This window comes from Elgaria multicarinata, chromosome 10 (genome assembly GCF_023053635.1).
Source record: "Elgaria multicarinata webbii isolate HBS135686 ecotype San Diego chromosome 10, rElgMul1.1.pri, whole genome shotgun sequence".
In the NCBI taxonomy this organism is placed as follows: Eukaryota; Metazoa; Chordata; class Lepidosauria; order Squamata; family Anguidae; genus Elgaria; species Elgaria multicarinata.
Window position 1 is genome coordinate 45,864,454 of NC_086180.1, and position 18,441 is coordinate 45,882,894.

General features: G+C 41.5%; 1 protein-coding gene across 1 annotated transcript in view; it reads right to left on the minus strand.

Moving 5' to 3' along the window:
- INPP4B (inositol polyphosphate-4-phosphatase type II B) overlaps positions 1–18,441 on the minus strand; it is a 257,893-nt gene that overhangs the window by 168,515 nt on the left and 70,937 nt on the right. The window contains exons 5-6 of the mRNA XM_063136347.1: positions 16,895–16,939; positions 2,778–2,896 (exon numbers count right to left, since the gene is read on the minus strand). Coding sequence (XP_062992417.1) covers positions 2,778–2,896; positions 16,895–16,939 — 164 coding nt within the window. The remainder of the gene's footprint in view (positions 1–2,777; positions 2,897–16,894; positions 16,940–18,441) is intronic.

Here is an 18,441-nt window from a genome sequence, read left to right on the forward strand (position 1 = left end):
CTTCCAAAACCCAGTGCCCTCCAAATGAGTTAGACTATAACTTCCATAATTCAGAGCCAGCATGGCAGCCAGCATGGCTAGAATTTTGAATTAGCACCAGGGAGGTCAAATCTCTCTTCAGCTTAACATGTGACTATCTTTCACAGCATTGTTGTGAGGACAAAATGAAGAAGGAGATTTGTGCTGTCCTGAACACCATGAAGGGAGGGAAGGATAAATAGTATCAACATGCAAGATGTTGTTCTGTTTTGTTTCTGACTACCACCATGGTACAAGAAGTTTGAAAGGGGGTGTTTATGTTTAAATGGTTCCAAATTTATGTTTTTGAACAAGCCCTTTTCACCTGAAAGCCCTATGATGGAAAAATGTAACAATTATTTAAGTCCTTTGTTCTTATCAAAGTGATAAAAAGGAATACCAATACTGTAAATATATTTATAAGCTGCAACATAACATTGCAATGCATTAATACCCCTGCTTCCCACTCAAAAAAAATAACAGAAGAGCTCTTGTTCAGGGTTCCAGTTAGCCTGCTTCAAAATACTATCTGCCTGTTTTCCCTACCCTGATGCCCTCGACATGTGTTGAACTACAACTCCCATTATTCCCAGCCAGCAGGGCCAATGGGACTTTGGGCCCCATGCTGGGATCTTTGGGATCCCGGCATACAATAATGGGTGCTGCAGTCCAACACACCTGAAGGGCTCCAAGTTGGGGAAGGCTGCTATAAGCTATTAAGAGCTCAAGCAAGCCTTTCCACCCCTCCCTCACTTTTTCATTTTTCTTAGCCACAGAAGCTGTTCTCATCCAATCACGGAGTTGTAACCACAAAATCTGGTGTTTCGATTGCATCTCGCCTGCTTAACAAAATGAATAAGCCTCCAGCTTGTGACCAAAAAGGTACAGCAAATGTCTGTTGGGGGAAGCTTACTACTGAGATGGGCACACTTTCAAAAAAGGGCCCTGAAGGGCTATATATCCTATCTATCTATCTATCTATCTATCTATCTATCTATCTATCTATCTATCTATCCAGGACTGCAAGCAAAAACAGAGTAAAGGAAAACACATGAAAATCAGAAAACCGATAGGATAGACAAAGAAAGAAAGAAGAAAAAAACAAGAATTTGCCTCAGCGAGTTCTGGTTTATCTCAGGAAATCGTGAACTACCCTATTTCTTCGATTCTAAGACGTACTTTTCCCCCCCATATAAACATCTCTAAAATTGGGGTGCGTCTTAGAATCGCGGGTGTGTCTTAGGGTGGTTTTTTTTGTTGGTGGTACTGAAATTAGTGTGCGTCTTACAATCGATGGCTTCTTACAATCGAAGAAATACAGTAGTGAAAAAAGTTCCTCACAAGGCTGGCACAATGGTGGTTGAAAGAGAACTGAGGGAATAGGCGGGAAGCCACTAGGGACATGTGCACTAGGATGGTTGGGGGAGATTCCCACCCAAAACTCCTCAGCTATACTAAGTTCCCAATCGAGGCTCCATACTGGCAGAGCCCACATGTGTGTTGCACAGAGATCACAAAAAAGAACTGTTGTCAGCCAGTCTTTCAGATGTGACCGTTGGGGTGTTCCCTTGCTGTGTATGTTTGCTAGTTATGATCTTACTGTATACTGGGATCCAAAGTAGAATGCAACTAGTTCTGCACGTACAATGAGATTTTTTTTCCTTCTTAAAAAAAAAGTATTCGTTTCCACATAGCAAACTGCTTCTGAAAACAAACAGACTTTCAGGAGCAGCCTGTGATAGTGCATGGATGTCTACTGTTCAAAGAAATATAGTACGAAATCCCATTCAGAATACCTACAGTAGCTCTTTTTGGAGACTGGCTTTACTCTATACAGCAGTTTTATTATTTTATAGTTTTGTGAGTTTTAACCTTGTTTTAATAGTTTTACAGCTGATTCAGGGACCATTGCTGGCATGCAAAGGGAAGATAAAATAAAGAGCTTGAACATGCCTAAGGTGCTGTCCAGAACCCTAGCCGATCTATAAAAGGAAAGGATTCAACTTGTGCCTGAATAGTCTGTTCCAACAAATGCAGTACAACACGTCAGGCAGTCTGCATTGACCCATCCTGCTGTGTTATAGGCTATTTGAGTCATAGTTTTAGGAATCCTGGTAGTTCAAATCATGAATTAGCAGCCTGAAGATCACTCAAGAAGCATTCCTTGGATGTATCAGGCAATCTACTTTAATGACTAGAAATGAATGTGGATGCAGTTTCATGGGGAAAGATTTTGCTTTCTTGCCTAACAAACATATACCAAAGCTTCTTTAAATACTGGTAATGGAAAATCCATTTTTTTTGCTCCTGGAAGTAATATTCTGGAGAAAGAAATACATTATTCAAAGCCCCATCATGCAATGTTTGCTCCAATAAGTTATGCCTAAAAATATTATAGTAAAAAATGTAGCATACATTTTTCATGAAGTACAAAGTGCTGTGTTTCAGAAGACATAGATAACTGAGTACATAGGGTGTACTAATGTTTTCTTCAGCAAACCCCATATTTACTACATTTTTGTTTTGTTGTAAATTGAAGTAGAACCAATAGTTCCCTGGAACATTTCTCAATTTATATCTGAAAAGCACAAACAAAGTTTTGTGTGTCCTTCTGCAAAAGCAGAACTTTCACAGGCAGCAGTAGCTGTTTGCACTGGTTAAATGCCAAAAACTTCTTGCTTTGCTTTGAAAAAACAAAAACAGGAAAGAAAACTTAGTATTTGGTGACTAATGGCGATGGAACAAAGAAAGGAGCTCACCTCCACAATTTCCGTGCTTGCATATCTTGTTGAGTTCTGTTCTCCTGGATGTACCACCGTGATCTGCACAAATGTATTCAGTTTTCGATCACGCGTAGGAGCCACTAGGTCTTTGCATGCTGGAAATGGCACAGGAGGGGAGGGAAAGGAAGGAGAGGGAAAAAAGAAGGAAAAAAATCTCTGTAAAAACAAATCACAGCGAACACACTGCTCTGTGGCAAGGCAGACAGAGCTATGTTTCTGAGTTAAATCTCTAGAGACTTCAGCTGATTTAGCAGAGGAAGTCCCTTGGAAGTACCTTACAGAAATAGGAAGTCACATGTTGCAAGCTAAATTGAGATTTCATTTCCACTAACCATCTATGCAGCTCAAGCGAGTTTTCCCTATGGAGCTTCTTCAACACTTGCATATGGATATAAGCAGGCATGTCTATATGAATGCAGGCAGACACACACACACACACACACACACACACACACACACATATCCAAGTCCCCATATTCAAGTATCCTAATGGATAAGCTATTGCATCTTCCAAATAATTCACCATGAAATCTTTCTTAGGGAGCCCAACTTAGCTATCTTTGATTTAACGAACTGCATGGCATTTGACTTTTTGGAGAAAGTCAAATTAAATGCTGCTGCTGGCTGTGTTGATTTATATTCTCCAGCAAGACATAAGATTTCTGGACAGGGCTAGTCATAGGGTAAATTGTTGTTGCTTTTAAAATGTAATAGTTAAAATGGAACAGCCATGGCAGCAACTGACAGGATCTTGCCAATTCCCCCCTCCTTGCAATAGTTGTGCAGTTGTAACCCTGTTTTTTAGAAGAGGGAACAGACACCTTTTCGTAAGGTAATGTTTCTATTGAAGACGTAGTCACATTTTCTCAGCATACAAATCACTAGAGGAAACTCTGGGTAAAACCCAACCTAAGTACTACTTAGAGTAGCCCCACTGAAATAAGTGGGACTTGTTAGGTTGGATTTTAACCCCCATGAACCCTCCTCATGCCAGACTATTAGTTTTTAATTGTTCAAGGACTAAAGGCATTTTTTTTATTTTCTCGGTATTTCAGCATTTTACCATCCTAGTCTCTTAACTCTGCTGTTTAAAATATGCATATTAAATCTCTGCATTGCTGCTTGGTTTCATTCTACTTGTACTTTTATATTGTACATATATTTCCATATTTTATACTTTAAGCTGTACTTTATGGTTAAAAATTTTGTGAACCGCCCAGTGAGCTTCGGCTATGGTGTCATAGAAATGAAATAAAGAAATATTTATAAACGTTTTCCTTCTTTTTTCAGAGTTGCTAACATGAGCAAGGCTATTTCACACTTTGTAGCTGCACCCTTCCACTTAATTGCACTAAGGGGGAACAGCCACTATTGTTAAGAGCCTAGGAAGGCCCAGAAATATGAAGGAGATGGTTAACTGCACACTATCTATATCATGGACATTGAATTTCAGATTTCAACAATTAACAGTGAATCTACAATTTTAGATTAAGGTAAATAGGAAAGCAAGCAGTTTAACTTTTCTTGCCCTAAAAATGGGAGCTTATCCAATTGGCCTCATGTATCCCATTGAAATAAGTGTTTTAAAAGGTAAACGTCACTCAGGAAAGAAAAGAAGCACCAGTAGCCACATCTTTTCTCTTGTGGAGGGAAAAGAAGCAATAGTAGGATTTTCAGTGGGAAAAAGGGAAAGGGTTAAGAAGCCCTTTTACCTGCACTTGCACGTGTCTTCTGATTCTGAGTGCAGCTCAGCAGACGCTTTATAGTAACCTCACTCCAAGATAAAAGAATCACAGAACCACCGCTCACAGATTCACAAAATATTATGGCCATGTTCCGACATCACAATAAGCTGGAATTCTAAAGAACTACCCAGAAGTAATTCATTGCCTTCCATTGCACTTTGCCGAGTACAGGTGTGAGGAGAGGAGCCAGCCCTGCTGCTTTGAAACTGCGCTGTTGCGAATGTGGGCTCAATCGCTGTCTTTCCACTCTTTACTGCTACACTATTTCACAGTTGTGCAGTTGTGGAACTGTGCAGCCGTTGAAGCCTCTTGATTCAAAACTTCACAACTATGAAGGAGCACAGCTAAGAGAGGGTTGATTCAAAGCTGCATAGGTGCGTGGAGGCATCCTTTCACTGCTACGGAGTTGAGCAGAAGAAGAAAAAAATACTTTTAGAGCCCCATCGTTCGTCACTATTACAGCCATGTAAAAGATCCTGCAAAGTTTCAGGGCAGGATATTCCATTTTCAATCCTGCCCATGTATCGCGATGGTTGTCACTTTGCAACTGCAATGTTGTGCATTGTTGGAGGGGATCAGCAGTGAAAATGGCACTGTGCAGATGGACCCCTAGAGTTCCATGGGTACCAAGAAATAGTACCCAATCCCAGCTTAGTAAATCAAAGCTAGTGTGAGTATAACTGCTCATGGCTCTCTGAGAGCAAAATAAAAACCTAGAATATAGAATTGTTCAGTGCAAGATGCAAGCCCAGAAAATTGCAGAAATTAGGCCCTTTTGAATTCTAGGATGCCACATAACAAGTCAAGAGAAACTAACTGATTGTCCAAACTGAGGATGGATTCAGTTGTACAGCTGAGCTGATGAAGTCACCATGAGGAAAGGAAAGATGGGAATGGCACAGAGACTGCCTGTTTAATGTTCTGCAACTTCCCAAACAAGTGGAAAACTTATTCAGTTACAGCAAGTCTTGCCTAGAACAGTTTTCAGCTGTGATCTCACCACCTGTCTGTGATATTTCAAGCATATTAAAATGGATGGTTCCCCAAGCAAAAATAAAAACAACTTGAAGACTGATGATGACACTCAATGCTCCTTATTGTAGTCCTCACCACCTAAACCCATAACGGTTTATTAATATCACATGGGTCTGAAAATGCTTAGACGTATAGAGGCACAAAGCTCATGGTGAGCCTCTGGAGCAGCTTTTCCCAACCTGGTGCCCTCCAGATGTTTTGTTCTGTTCTTCCACTCCCATTAACCTCAGCCAGCATGCCCAAATGTCATGAATTCTGGGATTTGTAGTCCAAAACATCTGGAGGGCACCAGTTTGGGGAAGAATGCTCTAGAGGAAAGAACAGCATGTCCCCAGGCATGAAGCATGAAACCTTCAACAACTATCCTTCCCCTCGCCCTTCTCTCTTTTGCTTTTATGCATTTCTTTCCTTATGTTCTTTCTTCTTCTTTTTCTCCCCCCTTTTGTACCCCCCTTGTTGGTTTGGTATTGTTGCATTTGAAAAGAAAGAAAGAAAGAAAGAAAGAAAGAAAGAAAGAAACCATCCATCTATCCACACATTTAAAAGTTTTTCTCAATAGCCAGAAATCCACCACCATCATCCACAAACCTTTCAGAGGCAGATTTTCAACTGTAATTTGCTTTACATTGCTAATATTTTGGCATTTTAATTTCTTTGCAGTTTCAATAATTTCTTCACCGCCCAGAAGGTAATAAAGATGGTCCGAAGCTGCCATCTTATTAATTGACCTACAATGTCACATAAAAAAAACTCTTCCTAAGGGTGATAAAAGCCGTCAAGATACTTCTCATCTTCCACAAATCAATGGCCTATGCAAGTCCTGAATGTCACACTCCAAAAAGGTTTCTGATCCCAGCAACCTGCCCAGAATGTCATACTCTGTTTCAGTCTCTTTAAAGGTCAAGCAACACTTATTTGTTCATAGCGGCATACTGACCATGCTCAAAATGTTTTATTTCTATGCAGTCACACTAGGTTGATTTTGATTCCAGCGCAATAAATTTACAACACATGTTTAGGCACTTTCATGTTAGGAAACTTATTTTCTGAAGTACACACAAAATATTGCGCACAGCTAAAACATCAACAGTTTATATGGCTTGGATTCAAAGTGGTGTGTGCAATCGGAAACAGTGTTTGTTTCCAATTTCCAAGGGTCGCCAATTTCTGCCATACATGGGGAAGGATAGAGTCACCGCTTTCTGCCAATTTGCCTCCCCCATCCTTGGCTGCATTTCCATGCTGCCTGGTGCCCTGCAGGAGGATCTCCTGACCTAACCTTCAGGTGCTTTTCAGGAGGTTCAAATGCAGCAGGAACACAACAGGAAAGCTATGATGCATGCCTGAGTTTCTTTGGACCCAAGCCCAAGTTACCAAGGACATCCAGGTCATTTTTATTTTCATTCCATTCCTAATCACATTATTTGGAATTCCAACTAGAGACAGGTGAACGTATTCCTCCTCACCTCAAATAGACTTGGAAATAAACAAGAGCTACTTCTGAAGAAAAATGGAAGTACTCCAAGACAAAAAAAAAAAACACCCACCAACCCTCCCTGCCAGCCCTCTTCAAACCGCCCCCAAAACCTCCTATTCTTGTACCCTCCTCCTGTGAGTGTCTCCTATGTGGGAGGGTCGGAAGATGGAACGATGAGGGCGTTCTTGGTGGTGGCCCTCCCAATTATGGAATGCTCTCCTTCATGAGGCCCATCTTTTCAGCATCAGGTTAAGACTATCAGCTAGTCCCAGTCACATGATGGCAAACGCATCAGTCTGATAGCATGTGGTTGTTAGTGATGTTTTAGTTGGATTTAATGAATAGTGATTGTACCTGTTTACATTTTTGTATGTTTCAATTCTATTGCAAGTTTTCTTTTTTTTAGAAAAAGGAAGAAAGAAATGGTAACATCTTCCTGAAGCCTCACCTGGTCAGGCAGCAAGCCAGGACCTGCACATGCAGGGGGAGAGAAGAAGGGAGGTTTTCCCTCTGCTATGGTATATAGTGTGTCAGTGCAGCCAGAGACCCTCAGAAGTTGGACTTCTCCCAAGGGGGGGGGACCCTTCCTCCTCCCTGTGCATGCCACTGCCTGACCAGGTAATACCTGGTGTTTGGAGGAAGTGGGGGGGGGGATGGCCAGGTGCTTTGGAGATCAGGGAAGGTTAGCAAACAGAGCTGGCAGGGAGCCAAGAATTCTTCTATAGTTCACCTTTTTGAGCCCAGCCAAAAAAGTACTTGGGGACATTAGAAGCTTTGCCTTTGCTTGTGGTGGGCTTTTAAAAGTTCACTTCCAAGCCTGGGTCAGGATATTTTTTGTCAGCATCCCTAACACAGCATGAAGCTAAACATACGCAGGTGCTTTTCAGAGCTAGAGCTGCATGCTGCGAACCACATGACCCAAATGGCAAGGAAACCAAGGGTAAAGGACAGCCAGCGCCTATATGATATTTCAACCCAACTAACCAGACCTTTTCCTTCTTTTCGCTTTTATGGGCAATTGCTCATAAACGCACAGTAGACAATGAATTAACAAATTTACCCAAAAATAACAGCTCTATTTTCTCTCTGGGAGAAAGGACAAGCATAGCGGAAAGCTGCGCAGAGAGCACTATTGCCTTGGCGACCACCGTTAGTTAACAGTGGGAAGGATGCAGCGGGGGCAGCATGCTTAAAAGAGCTGAAAGTTACAGGAAGTACAAGCAGTAGGAAGGGGAGCACAAAAATTAGGGCAGGGAGGAGGAATGAAAGCTGATGCTGGCTCCATGCATGTTTCACAGATTAACTGAGCCAGGGAAACAGCCAGGGCAGCCAAAGAGAGAAGGGAGGGAGGAAAAGCAGCCGAAGGCACCATGGCATGACTGCTCATGAGTCAACTTAGAGTTGTTGTCCTTTATGATGCTCCCCCTCCCCAGACCCGCCATTCAGAGGAACTCAGCCATGGGTGGAAAGTTGTTGCAACTGCTGCAAGTTTGTTCTTTGTTTCTACATGTTGCCTGGCTTTGTGATTACACAAAAGGACAGTGCCCCAGCCTCGAGAAGCTTACGTTCTAAAACCTGAGACAGGAGGCTCATCTACACCAAGCAGGATATTCCACTATGAAAGTGGTATGAAAGCGGTATATAAAAGGCAGGAGCCTCACTACTGCTTTATAGCGGTATTGAAGTGCACTGACAACTATTGGGGCCCATGGACATCTACAACAAACAGGATATAGCACTATGAAAGCGGTATATGGTATGTATTAATGGGCTCCAACAGTTGTCAGTGCACTTCAATACAGCTGTAAAGCAGAAGTGTGGCTGCAGCCTTTTATATACCGCTTTCATAGTGGAATATCTTGCTTGGTGTAGATGAACCCAGGGTAGATAATGGAGAAAGAGGGAAGAAAGAGAGATCTTCTCTAAACGAGTGGTTTATTGCATGCTCGTGATTGGCCAGTCAGGACGTTTGCAGGTCCATTGCATGATGTCATCAATGTCCAAGTCGTCTCCTGCACTATGCCCCCCTTAGCCTGCTGTCAGAAAACACAGAGATAATCAGCTTTAAAACAAAACAAAACAAAATGCAAAACCGGCCCTGTGTAAAGGTGGCATTGTTCTATAATTCCGCCATTAGATGGTGCTGTTCAATTCAAACAACATGGCTGCCTGTGTAATTTAGTCAACTGCAATCCCAGAATGAAAATGGAAGCAGAAAGCCCTGGTAAGGAAGCAGATGTTTGTTTGGTGTGTTTTTTTTTTTTTAATGTAGAGAAGCTCAGAGGGAGGGTAAACAGGAAAAGATGATGGGATTGTTTTGGCTACTTGGTCTTAGGATTGGTTTCAGGTTTAGTTGCAGAAAAGCTTGGGAACGAGGAATGGAACTATAGGGGTCAAAGAAAAAAAAGGTAAATTTTAAGGATAGATCTTCAAAGAACTAGAGATTAGATCGCACAGGTGTTCTTGGAGCAGTTCCAACGATATGGGCCAGCAAGGGCAGAGTTTGTTAAGGATACAGAAAACCTTCAAACAGGTGAGGGTGGCAGAGCTGGAAGGTCACCAGCAGGAATATATCTGGATATAAGAGTGTGTGAGCTCCATCACACCTACATTTTTTTCCTGGTATGCACCCATGATTTTGACCTCTGTTTCATTAGCGCAGCAAGCGCTGGTCCCTTTCACGATCGCTGTTGTACCAGTGAACTCTCTTTTCACTTGGTTGCTCTCCTGCTATTGCACATGCCCCACCCCGCCCCTTCTCCTTCCCCCTCCAGTTCATTGGTTCTTGTCAGGTGATGGACACCCCTTCTCTCTGGTTTTGTTGTCTAGTGTTTTACTGATTCAGCGTTTTATCAGCTAGGAGCCATTTCTGCTGGCAATGAGGGTGGGGTTGGAGCAGCAAAAGTCCGTTCAACTGACTCATCACAAGTCCGTTCATTCGACCAACAGACTCATCAAGCTGGAGGAGACCTGCCCCGCCCTCCTCTTTCATCAGCTGGACCACCCCAAACAAAAGCAACATAGTGTGAGGACGGCAATACACAAGGATGGAAGGGCACTTTTATTTCACGTGGAGAAAATAAATCACACTTTCCCCACTTTAGAAAAAGACAAAAAATGGAGGGGAAGAGGCGAGACAACTACAGGAGAGGGGCAATGTCATATGAGTGTCACGGGGCAAAACGATAAACAAGGCAGGATGGAGCCCTGTAGGGTCAAGATGGGTGAAGGTATGGAGGGCTTTAAAAGTAGGAGTGTCGAATTTGGTAGCGTAGAGATTTGAGGAGGAATATCATGTAATCAGAGCAATGAGAAAGGTGAGTGATTTGGGCAGTAGAGTGCTGTATAGATGACAAGGGGCTAAAGTGAGACAAGATGAGAAGACCAGAGAGGAGAATATTGTGATATTGATGACTGAGGTATGGACCAGAGTTTTTGCTGAGGGGAAAGGGTGACATTGGCAAAGCTGTAAACCAGGAGTGCTGAACTTCTTTCAGCCAAAGGACCAAATTCAATAATGCTGGACAATCTAGCAATGCCCTCGCCATCAGTTTGGCTGAGAGGCCAGCTGTCATTCAGCTCCTCTTCTCCCTAAGCTGCCCTCTGCCAGCAGCCATTTCAAGTGGCTGCAGCAGAGAGAGAAATGGGACAACAGTTGGGAGATCAGCTACAATTTGAAGCCTTCTTTCTCTCTGAACTGTCATCAATACAATTGCAGAAGAGGGATTGCTAGGATAGTACTGCCGACTCATTCAGCCTGGCTAAGAGATGAGCTGCCATTTGGGAACTTCCCTCCCTGAACTGTTTCCATCCAAAACCAATGGAGTTTGCTCTTTTCCTCTTCTTTTCCCATCCCTTTTCCTTTTGTGACATATAATGGGCAGGAACTATGTACAGTAATTAGTAACTTTTAGACCCTTAATGACTGTTCAGACAACATGCTAAGCGACGATGATTAAGCATTTTGAGCTAAACATTATTGCTTAGTGTGTCATATGAACCATGACTTAACGTTTCATTCTTAACCATGGTGGCTATATAACCACGGTTTAAACACGCTCAGTAACTATTTGCTGCAAAAGGGTTAGCGGCTTAACCATGGGTTAGCATGTTGTCTGAACAGGCCCAATAAATCATTCAATTAAAAGAACAACCCAATCATGAAAATATTTTCTCCATCAGAAGCCCTGCTGAAGTCAAGGACATATTTTTCATTTAAGGAACAGAACCCTTTGTATACACAAAACACAAAAATAAACAGAATTTCCATCCATTTGCATGGTTCAAATCAGCAGAGTGATACATTCATGCAGAAGAACCTAAATGTTGTGAAGTTTAGCCAAAATCAAATTTAGGCCAAGTTATTGACAAAATATGCAAAGTAAGTCAACACCACATGCAAAAGTACAATTTAGAATGCTTAGAAAAAGCAACCTGGGCTTAAATAATTAAATGCATAATAAATAATTTAAATGCTAAACCTTCTTATGCACCCACTTCCAAAATATTCAGCTTCCTTCTCTTTGTTGTCCTGATCATCACTTTGCGTCCTTTATACAGAACTCCAAAGTTTGAAAATTTTGTTAAAATGCAATCCCATTATCTGGTGCATCACTCCAGAACAACAGATAAAACCCTTCCTCTTAAATCCCAGCAGGATCCTTTCAGCTGTTAAATAGCTTTTCAAGCTCAGATATCAACATGCTCTTCACTGAATAGTTTAACTGCATCTACTCAAAATAAATCCCTCAAAATATGTTTTTAGCCCCAATCCCCACACCCCCATGTAAAACTAACTAGCAATATCTTTCCTTTTATTGGATTTATAAGGAAAATTCCTTGGTTACTAATATATATCCATGTGTCTATAAAAATTGACCTATTTCTTCACCAGGGTTTCTCTAATTAGTTCAGGTTAGAATAATTCAGCAGAAAAGCAAAAGCATCTGTCAAAAATAAACAGAAAAGGAATAGAAAAGGAAGGAGAAAGTAGTCTGACACAGTAGGATATTTGCACTTTGGTTATTGTGGATGTCTCCCATTAAAGCACCCGTCTTCTGCTAGTGGGACTGCTTTGTGATTCAACATGACCCGTGGCGAAAAATAGATAAGCATCTTTGTACCTGTGCTGATGAATATCAATTGAAGTGTGTATCTAACACACCTGTTGCAGCTCCCCTATTCTGTTGTGCCAGCAGAACCCAAGGCTAGTGCAACAGGAGGCTAGCGCTTTCTAAACTAACCACAAAAATACAAGCCAAAATGCTCAATTCCAAAATAGGTCAGTCTGTGACCTCCACTGACCTGACCTGTTCTGGAAACAAGTTTTGGTTGCTTTAGGAACCACTAACATCCTGTTGCGCTGTTGCTATGCCGGGCATCTTTATGCTCCCACACCTTATGTGAATTTGAGGTTACTAAGGCAGATCTTTCCCAACCTAGTTGTTTCCAGGAGTTTTGGCCTTTAAATCTGGAGGGCACTAGGCTGGGGAAGAAGGATTCATTCACAGTGCAATACACTGATTTGTATTTCTCAGTTATTGTTAGCCAGCAAAGGATGCTGTGCAAGAGGAAAGTATAGCCCTTATCAAGAAATGGACACTGTTTAACTAAATGAAATCTAATGATCTTCAAAATTATTATTTTATTATTATACAATTATTAACATTATTGTTATTAATAATAATTGTATTTCTTAGTCTTCTTTCTTTTTTTTTTTAAAAAGCTCAAGACGATTTACAACAAGAATGAATACAAAATTTTAAAAAGCTAAAACAATATAGAAACTGAAACCACCTAGGTGTAGAAGAGAGTACATACACTTATAAAACTTGCTTCACTTGAGAAGTGTTCCTTAACCACATTTAGACATTGGGCAATATCCAGCGAGTGGTATTTCATCAATGCTACACTTGTATCTCACCAGCATGTACCCTTTGTGCACCACCATATATCAGTATGGCCTTAGATAGACCGGGCGAAATCCCGGGGCAAACCCCGGGATCGTCCCTGTGCGTCCACATGACACAAAAGGGATCCCGGGATCCCTCCCTTGCCCAGGGATTTCTCTCTCCCCTTTGGGCCCACTTTTTCCATGGTCTTGGGCTGAGCCCAAGCCCGTGGAACGTATGGCCTGTTGCCGCGGAGCCAGGAGCTGCGCACGGGGCACAATGCTCCTCAGGAGCGCTGCACTTATCGGGGTAGGCTGGGGGGAGTGGAAAAGTACTTAATTTTTTTTAAAAAAAAACCTTTAGCGCACGACCATTCGTGCGCGCCTGTGTTTTTTAAAAAAAAATGGCGGGTGCGACACCTCTCCTCCTGAGGTCATCGTGCCTCACGTGTAAACGGAGGAGGGATCTTGCATTAATCACAACACGAGATCTTCCCTCCTCCGTTGTGGACTATGAGGTAGGTCTAGCTAAGGCCTATGTTTCCACATTTGTGCAAGAGTTATTATTCGCCATAAGACTGCACATCATCCAAAGACCTTTCTTTAAAGGCCTGGTTAGAATGGTACCTAAAATCTATGGGCAGTATCCAATGGTGTTATTCTGCAAACTCAAACAGCACTAGCTAAACTCTGCTGAATCTTTCTGTTGCACAATGGTTTCTGTTGCACAATGGTTTGTACAAGAGTTATGCATAATGTTCAACCACTGGTGCAACCGTGCTTGCACAAATTTAACTTTAGTTGGATTCTTCTCTTGTGCATAGTTCAGAACATAGATCACGCTAGTGCAACGTCATTTGTGCTAATGGAATGACACAGTTGGATACTGCCCTATGATATTGTCCCCGCCTCCACTCTCTCTACACAGGGACAGCACTTCTGAATTACAGGCTATGCATAGGCGAAAAATATGTCACCCACCATGTATGGATGGCTGAAGCAGGGATGGGGTGTCAGCTTCACATAAAGGGCCAGATCAGACATTTTAGACATAGTATGAGTCAGCCCATAGAGACTTAAAAATCATGTTGAATGTTGTAGCTTCTAATGGATAGTGGCTAATCAAAGGGCTAAGAACTGTAATATTGCTCACCAATTATATTACAAACCTGGGGTGCAAAGTCCTAGTGGGAAAACCTAGTGGGAAAACCTAGTGGGGAAAAATGGGGAAAATGTGAAAAGGGGAGATTTTTCCCCCCAGCAATTTTTGAAAAAATTCAGGGAAAACAGTGTTCTTCCAGATTTCCCCTATTGTTTCTGGGTTTTTCCCCCCCAGGCCTTTCATCTCTATGCCAGCTATATTTATTTCATTTATTTACAATATTTATATTCTGCTCCCCATTCAAAATTTTGGAGCGGTGTATAAGATAAAATACAATAAAAATCAAATAAAACACCTTAAAATAGGTTTTTAAAAGCAAAATGAAAGGAGAACTGTGAACCGTTGCTGGTAATTAAGGAAAGGCTTCCTGAAACAATGTTTTCAGGAAATGCTGAAAGGAGTACAAAGTTAGCGCCTGCCTGACCTCCAGAGGCAAGGAATTTCATAGGAGGGGGGGGTACCACACTGAAGGTTCCTCCCCTGGTGGACTCCAATCGGAGGATGGGTCTATGTGGAACCACCAGTAACAAGCCCTCGGATGACCTCAGAGACCAAGCAGGTTGGTAGGGGAGAAGGCTCTCTCTCAAGTATGTAATAGATACCCAGGACACATGTGCCATTAAATTTCACATGGCAATTAAAACAGCACTTGGTATGCCAAAGGAGATACCAGATTTTCTCAGGTACAAAATGTACAGGGCCTGTTCAGAAAAACAGACTAAGCCATGGTTAGGCTGCTAACCTTTTTGCAGAAAATAGTTTGCGAGCGTGTTTAAAACATGGCTATGTAGCTGCCACGGTTAGGAATAGTTCACATAATATGCCAAGCCGTAATGGGCCTGTTCAGGCAACACACTAAGCCATGGTTAGGCCACTAACCCTTTTTCAGCAAATGGTTAGTGAGTGTGTTTAAAACGTGGTTATGTAGCCATCATGCTAAGTCATGGTTTACATGCTATGCTAAGTCATAATGTTTAGCACAAAATGCTTAACCACCGTGGCTTAACGTGTTGGTTTAGAGAGTTGTTGTTGTTGTTGTTATTATTATTATATCATGCCTTTTTCCCCAATACTGAACAGGGTCACTGCTTTAGCAACTTGGAAAATTGGATATCCCAAAAGTTCCACTACTTGATGGAAGATGTCCAGATGATACTAAAAATCAAATATACATGTTTTTAAAACACAGAAGAACTGATTGTACCTACGTGCCCGAAGTTAGCTCCACTGTTAGGCAAATTACCACGCCTGAAAAACATCAGGCTCAACTTACACCACAGTAAGATTTTGGTGGGAGACTTAAAATTTTGAGTGGGGAGTCTTGGATTCAAATTGCCGTACAGCAATGATACTCACTGGGGGATCTTGAAGAACAAGAAATCAGAAAAGTCTACCTCACAGGGTTATTGTGAGGATAAAATGATGGGGACAAAATGCACACCACCCAAAGAGTAAACATAAAACATAACAATAAATAAATGAAATGTGCATTTGAATGGTCATGGAAACGGTGCTGTAAAGGATGCCGCAGACATGCAAAACCAGAAACATGGAACTTGACATCCATGTTTAAACTTTGAAGCCAAACCAGAAAAACTCAATGTTCAAAATACATTTCCCACCACTTAGCAAAATTATTCCATAACTGCCAGCAGTGCAATTGTAAAAATAACACACCATTCAGTGGAGAGTTGCACACCTGGCTCCTCTTTCTTCTCTCTCTAACCTTAGGCAGTGAAAAGACCTACCGTCCTGGGAGAAGGGAGCATGGACAGGTAGGCAAGAGAACACTGAATTGCCAGCCCTTGTGGGAATGAGTTCAGATCAGAGGCAATGAGAACAGCCACAACGATCAAATAAGAACGCGGTTCTGGTGGCTCCGATGTCAGTGGGGCAGTGAATAAATGTTCAATGTAATGATCTCTGTTCCTTATATTATCTCCTGTTACAGCAGAGCTAAGGCTACCATGGTGGTTACTGATAGGAGGAATTTCTTAGTTTTGCATGTCCTTTCTTTGGCATCTAAACTGACCTTAACTTTTGCCTTGATTCTGGGCTTTATTCCGGCCATTCAATTCACATTGCATTATACAGATGTATTTCACAGAATCACATAAGCAATAATCTCCTAGAAAAATGTAATGCAGATAATGTTAATTAAAAAGCCTGGAAATTCAGTAAATTTTGAAATCCTAAGAGGAAATAACTAGATGCTTCTGATAGCGCTGGAATTCAGTTCAACAAAGCAACAGTGATGGTGGCCATCGTGGTTATCTTATGCTAAGAAGACATGTGCAGCTAATTAGTATGCTCGACTGATTGAACATTTTTAGCTATGCTACATGCACCTGAATAAAAAGAATGGCATGTACCAATTAATAGGATACACTTTTCCGGAGAGACATTTCGTTTCAAAAGGTAATAGGAAGCAGCTCTACCTTGAAATTAAAATTTTGCCTATAAATAATTCTTTCATGAATGTATTAATTACTTCAACATTAAAAGTCCGGACTTTTACAGAGCTGCATATTATAAAGGTTAGAATCCATACATTTTTCAGCCCCAAGTTTGAAGGCTGTGTGCATGATTAATTCATGTCTGAGCCAGCTCATCAGCAGATATAACTTGAAATACTTCTGCTCAAGGTATTTGACAATTATTTACAAAGATACTTGACAGAAAGCTGTTCAGATACATCACTTCTTTTCCAGACTTTCTAAGTGGAAAGATGTGTTCTTAAAAAAAAAAAAAAAGTTCTACACAAAATTGAAAGTTGTGTCTTACCAAGACTGAATTCAAATTTTGGTTCACTGACAGCCCTCTTAAGACCTGTTGGTAAAATAGTATTTAGTTAAAATATGTAAAGTAATCATTCATGCATGAGAAAATCTTGTATCACTTGTATCACCAAGAAGGCTGGTTTATTCAAGATAATATATAAGCTGCCAAAATGTAAGCTGTCAACCAAGAAGCAATTCTTCCCCATATCTACTTCTCTCTTTTTTTTAAGCCCAGTTTTTTTTACTTAGTGGGAACATTCACATGTACCATTAAATCAGGGATCCCAACCCTTTTTGGACCGGTGGGCACATTTGGGATTTTGAGAATGTTGTAGATGCTCTCTCACAAAATGGCTGCCATGGGGAGGGCTTGCCCATTCAGAAAACTGCCTGCCATGGTGGATGAGGCTCCTCACAGAACACCCATTTCTCAGAAGGCAAACTGGTGAAACTAAACTTGAATACAAAGCAGAGGTGGGGCCTGAGTTCCAGAAGACACAACCAGTCTTTTGAGCCCACAGTTTTCTGCTCAAGTACTTATTTCAGAGAAAGCAAAGTTATGAGGCTCAGAGTCAAGTAACTGAGCCAAGAAACTCAGTAGAAGGCAGAGGAGGATGCCATGCACAACGAAATAACCATTTCACAGAAGGCAAACTGGTGCTGCTCAGAGAAACACTAACACCTGCCCAATGCCAGGCAAAATGCATAGAAAACCACATCCTTTGTTCCACTGCCCTCTCTAGCCTCCCCCAGAGGACACTCCCTACGTCCCCCAGAGTACCTTTTCCTTTTTTCTGGGCAGCTGGGTGCATTTAAAAAAAAAACCCACTGGGCTGAGCCACCCAGCATTTTATTTCCTAAAAATTCCTCCAGCTTCTATGTGGAAATAAAAATGGCACTGGAGGCCAGTGCTTCATTTAGCAGCACACCAGCATTCCAGTTAAAACTTTTTCCCATTAAAAAAAACACCTGGCAGTTTATTTTTTTAAAAAAAAACACCAAGAGGGGCAAGAAACCCAGCGGGCACCAAGGGAGGCACATGCAGGCACATTAATGCCCACTATGTACAGCAGAAAAGAGCCTACATGAGGCTTCTGGTTGGCACATTAATCCCTCCTCTGATCCACATGACATAGAAAAGAATAAATAAACCAAAATTCAGTTTCACTTTAGCAGATACATCCCTTGCTGTTTCATGTGAATCAGGAATCATGGTTTGAAGAAACTCTAGTCAAGCTCTAAATAAACCCACAAGCGCTGTGTTGTTTTGTTGGCTTTTTTAACAAACTAGAGTTTACTTTAAACTGCAATTCCTGGTTTGCATGTAAGAAGAAATGAGGCATCTGCTAAAGCAAATCTGAGTTCTGTGTTATTTGGTCATGTGGGAATAGGGGACTGGAGAGGAGGGGGAATGTACTAGCTCAGCAGTTTGTACAGGTTCCTTTCTGCTTGTGCATGTAGAGCAAAGTTAGCATTAGGTCCAAATTCTGCCATTGTTTACCAGTAATAACAATATTTTAGATATTTATGTTCTAGAAAATTCTGAATACC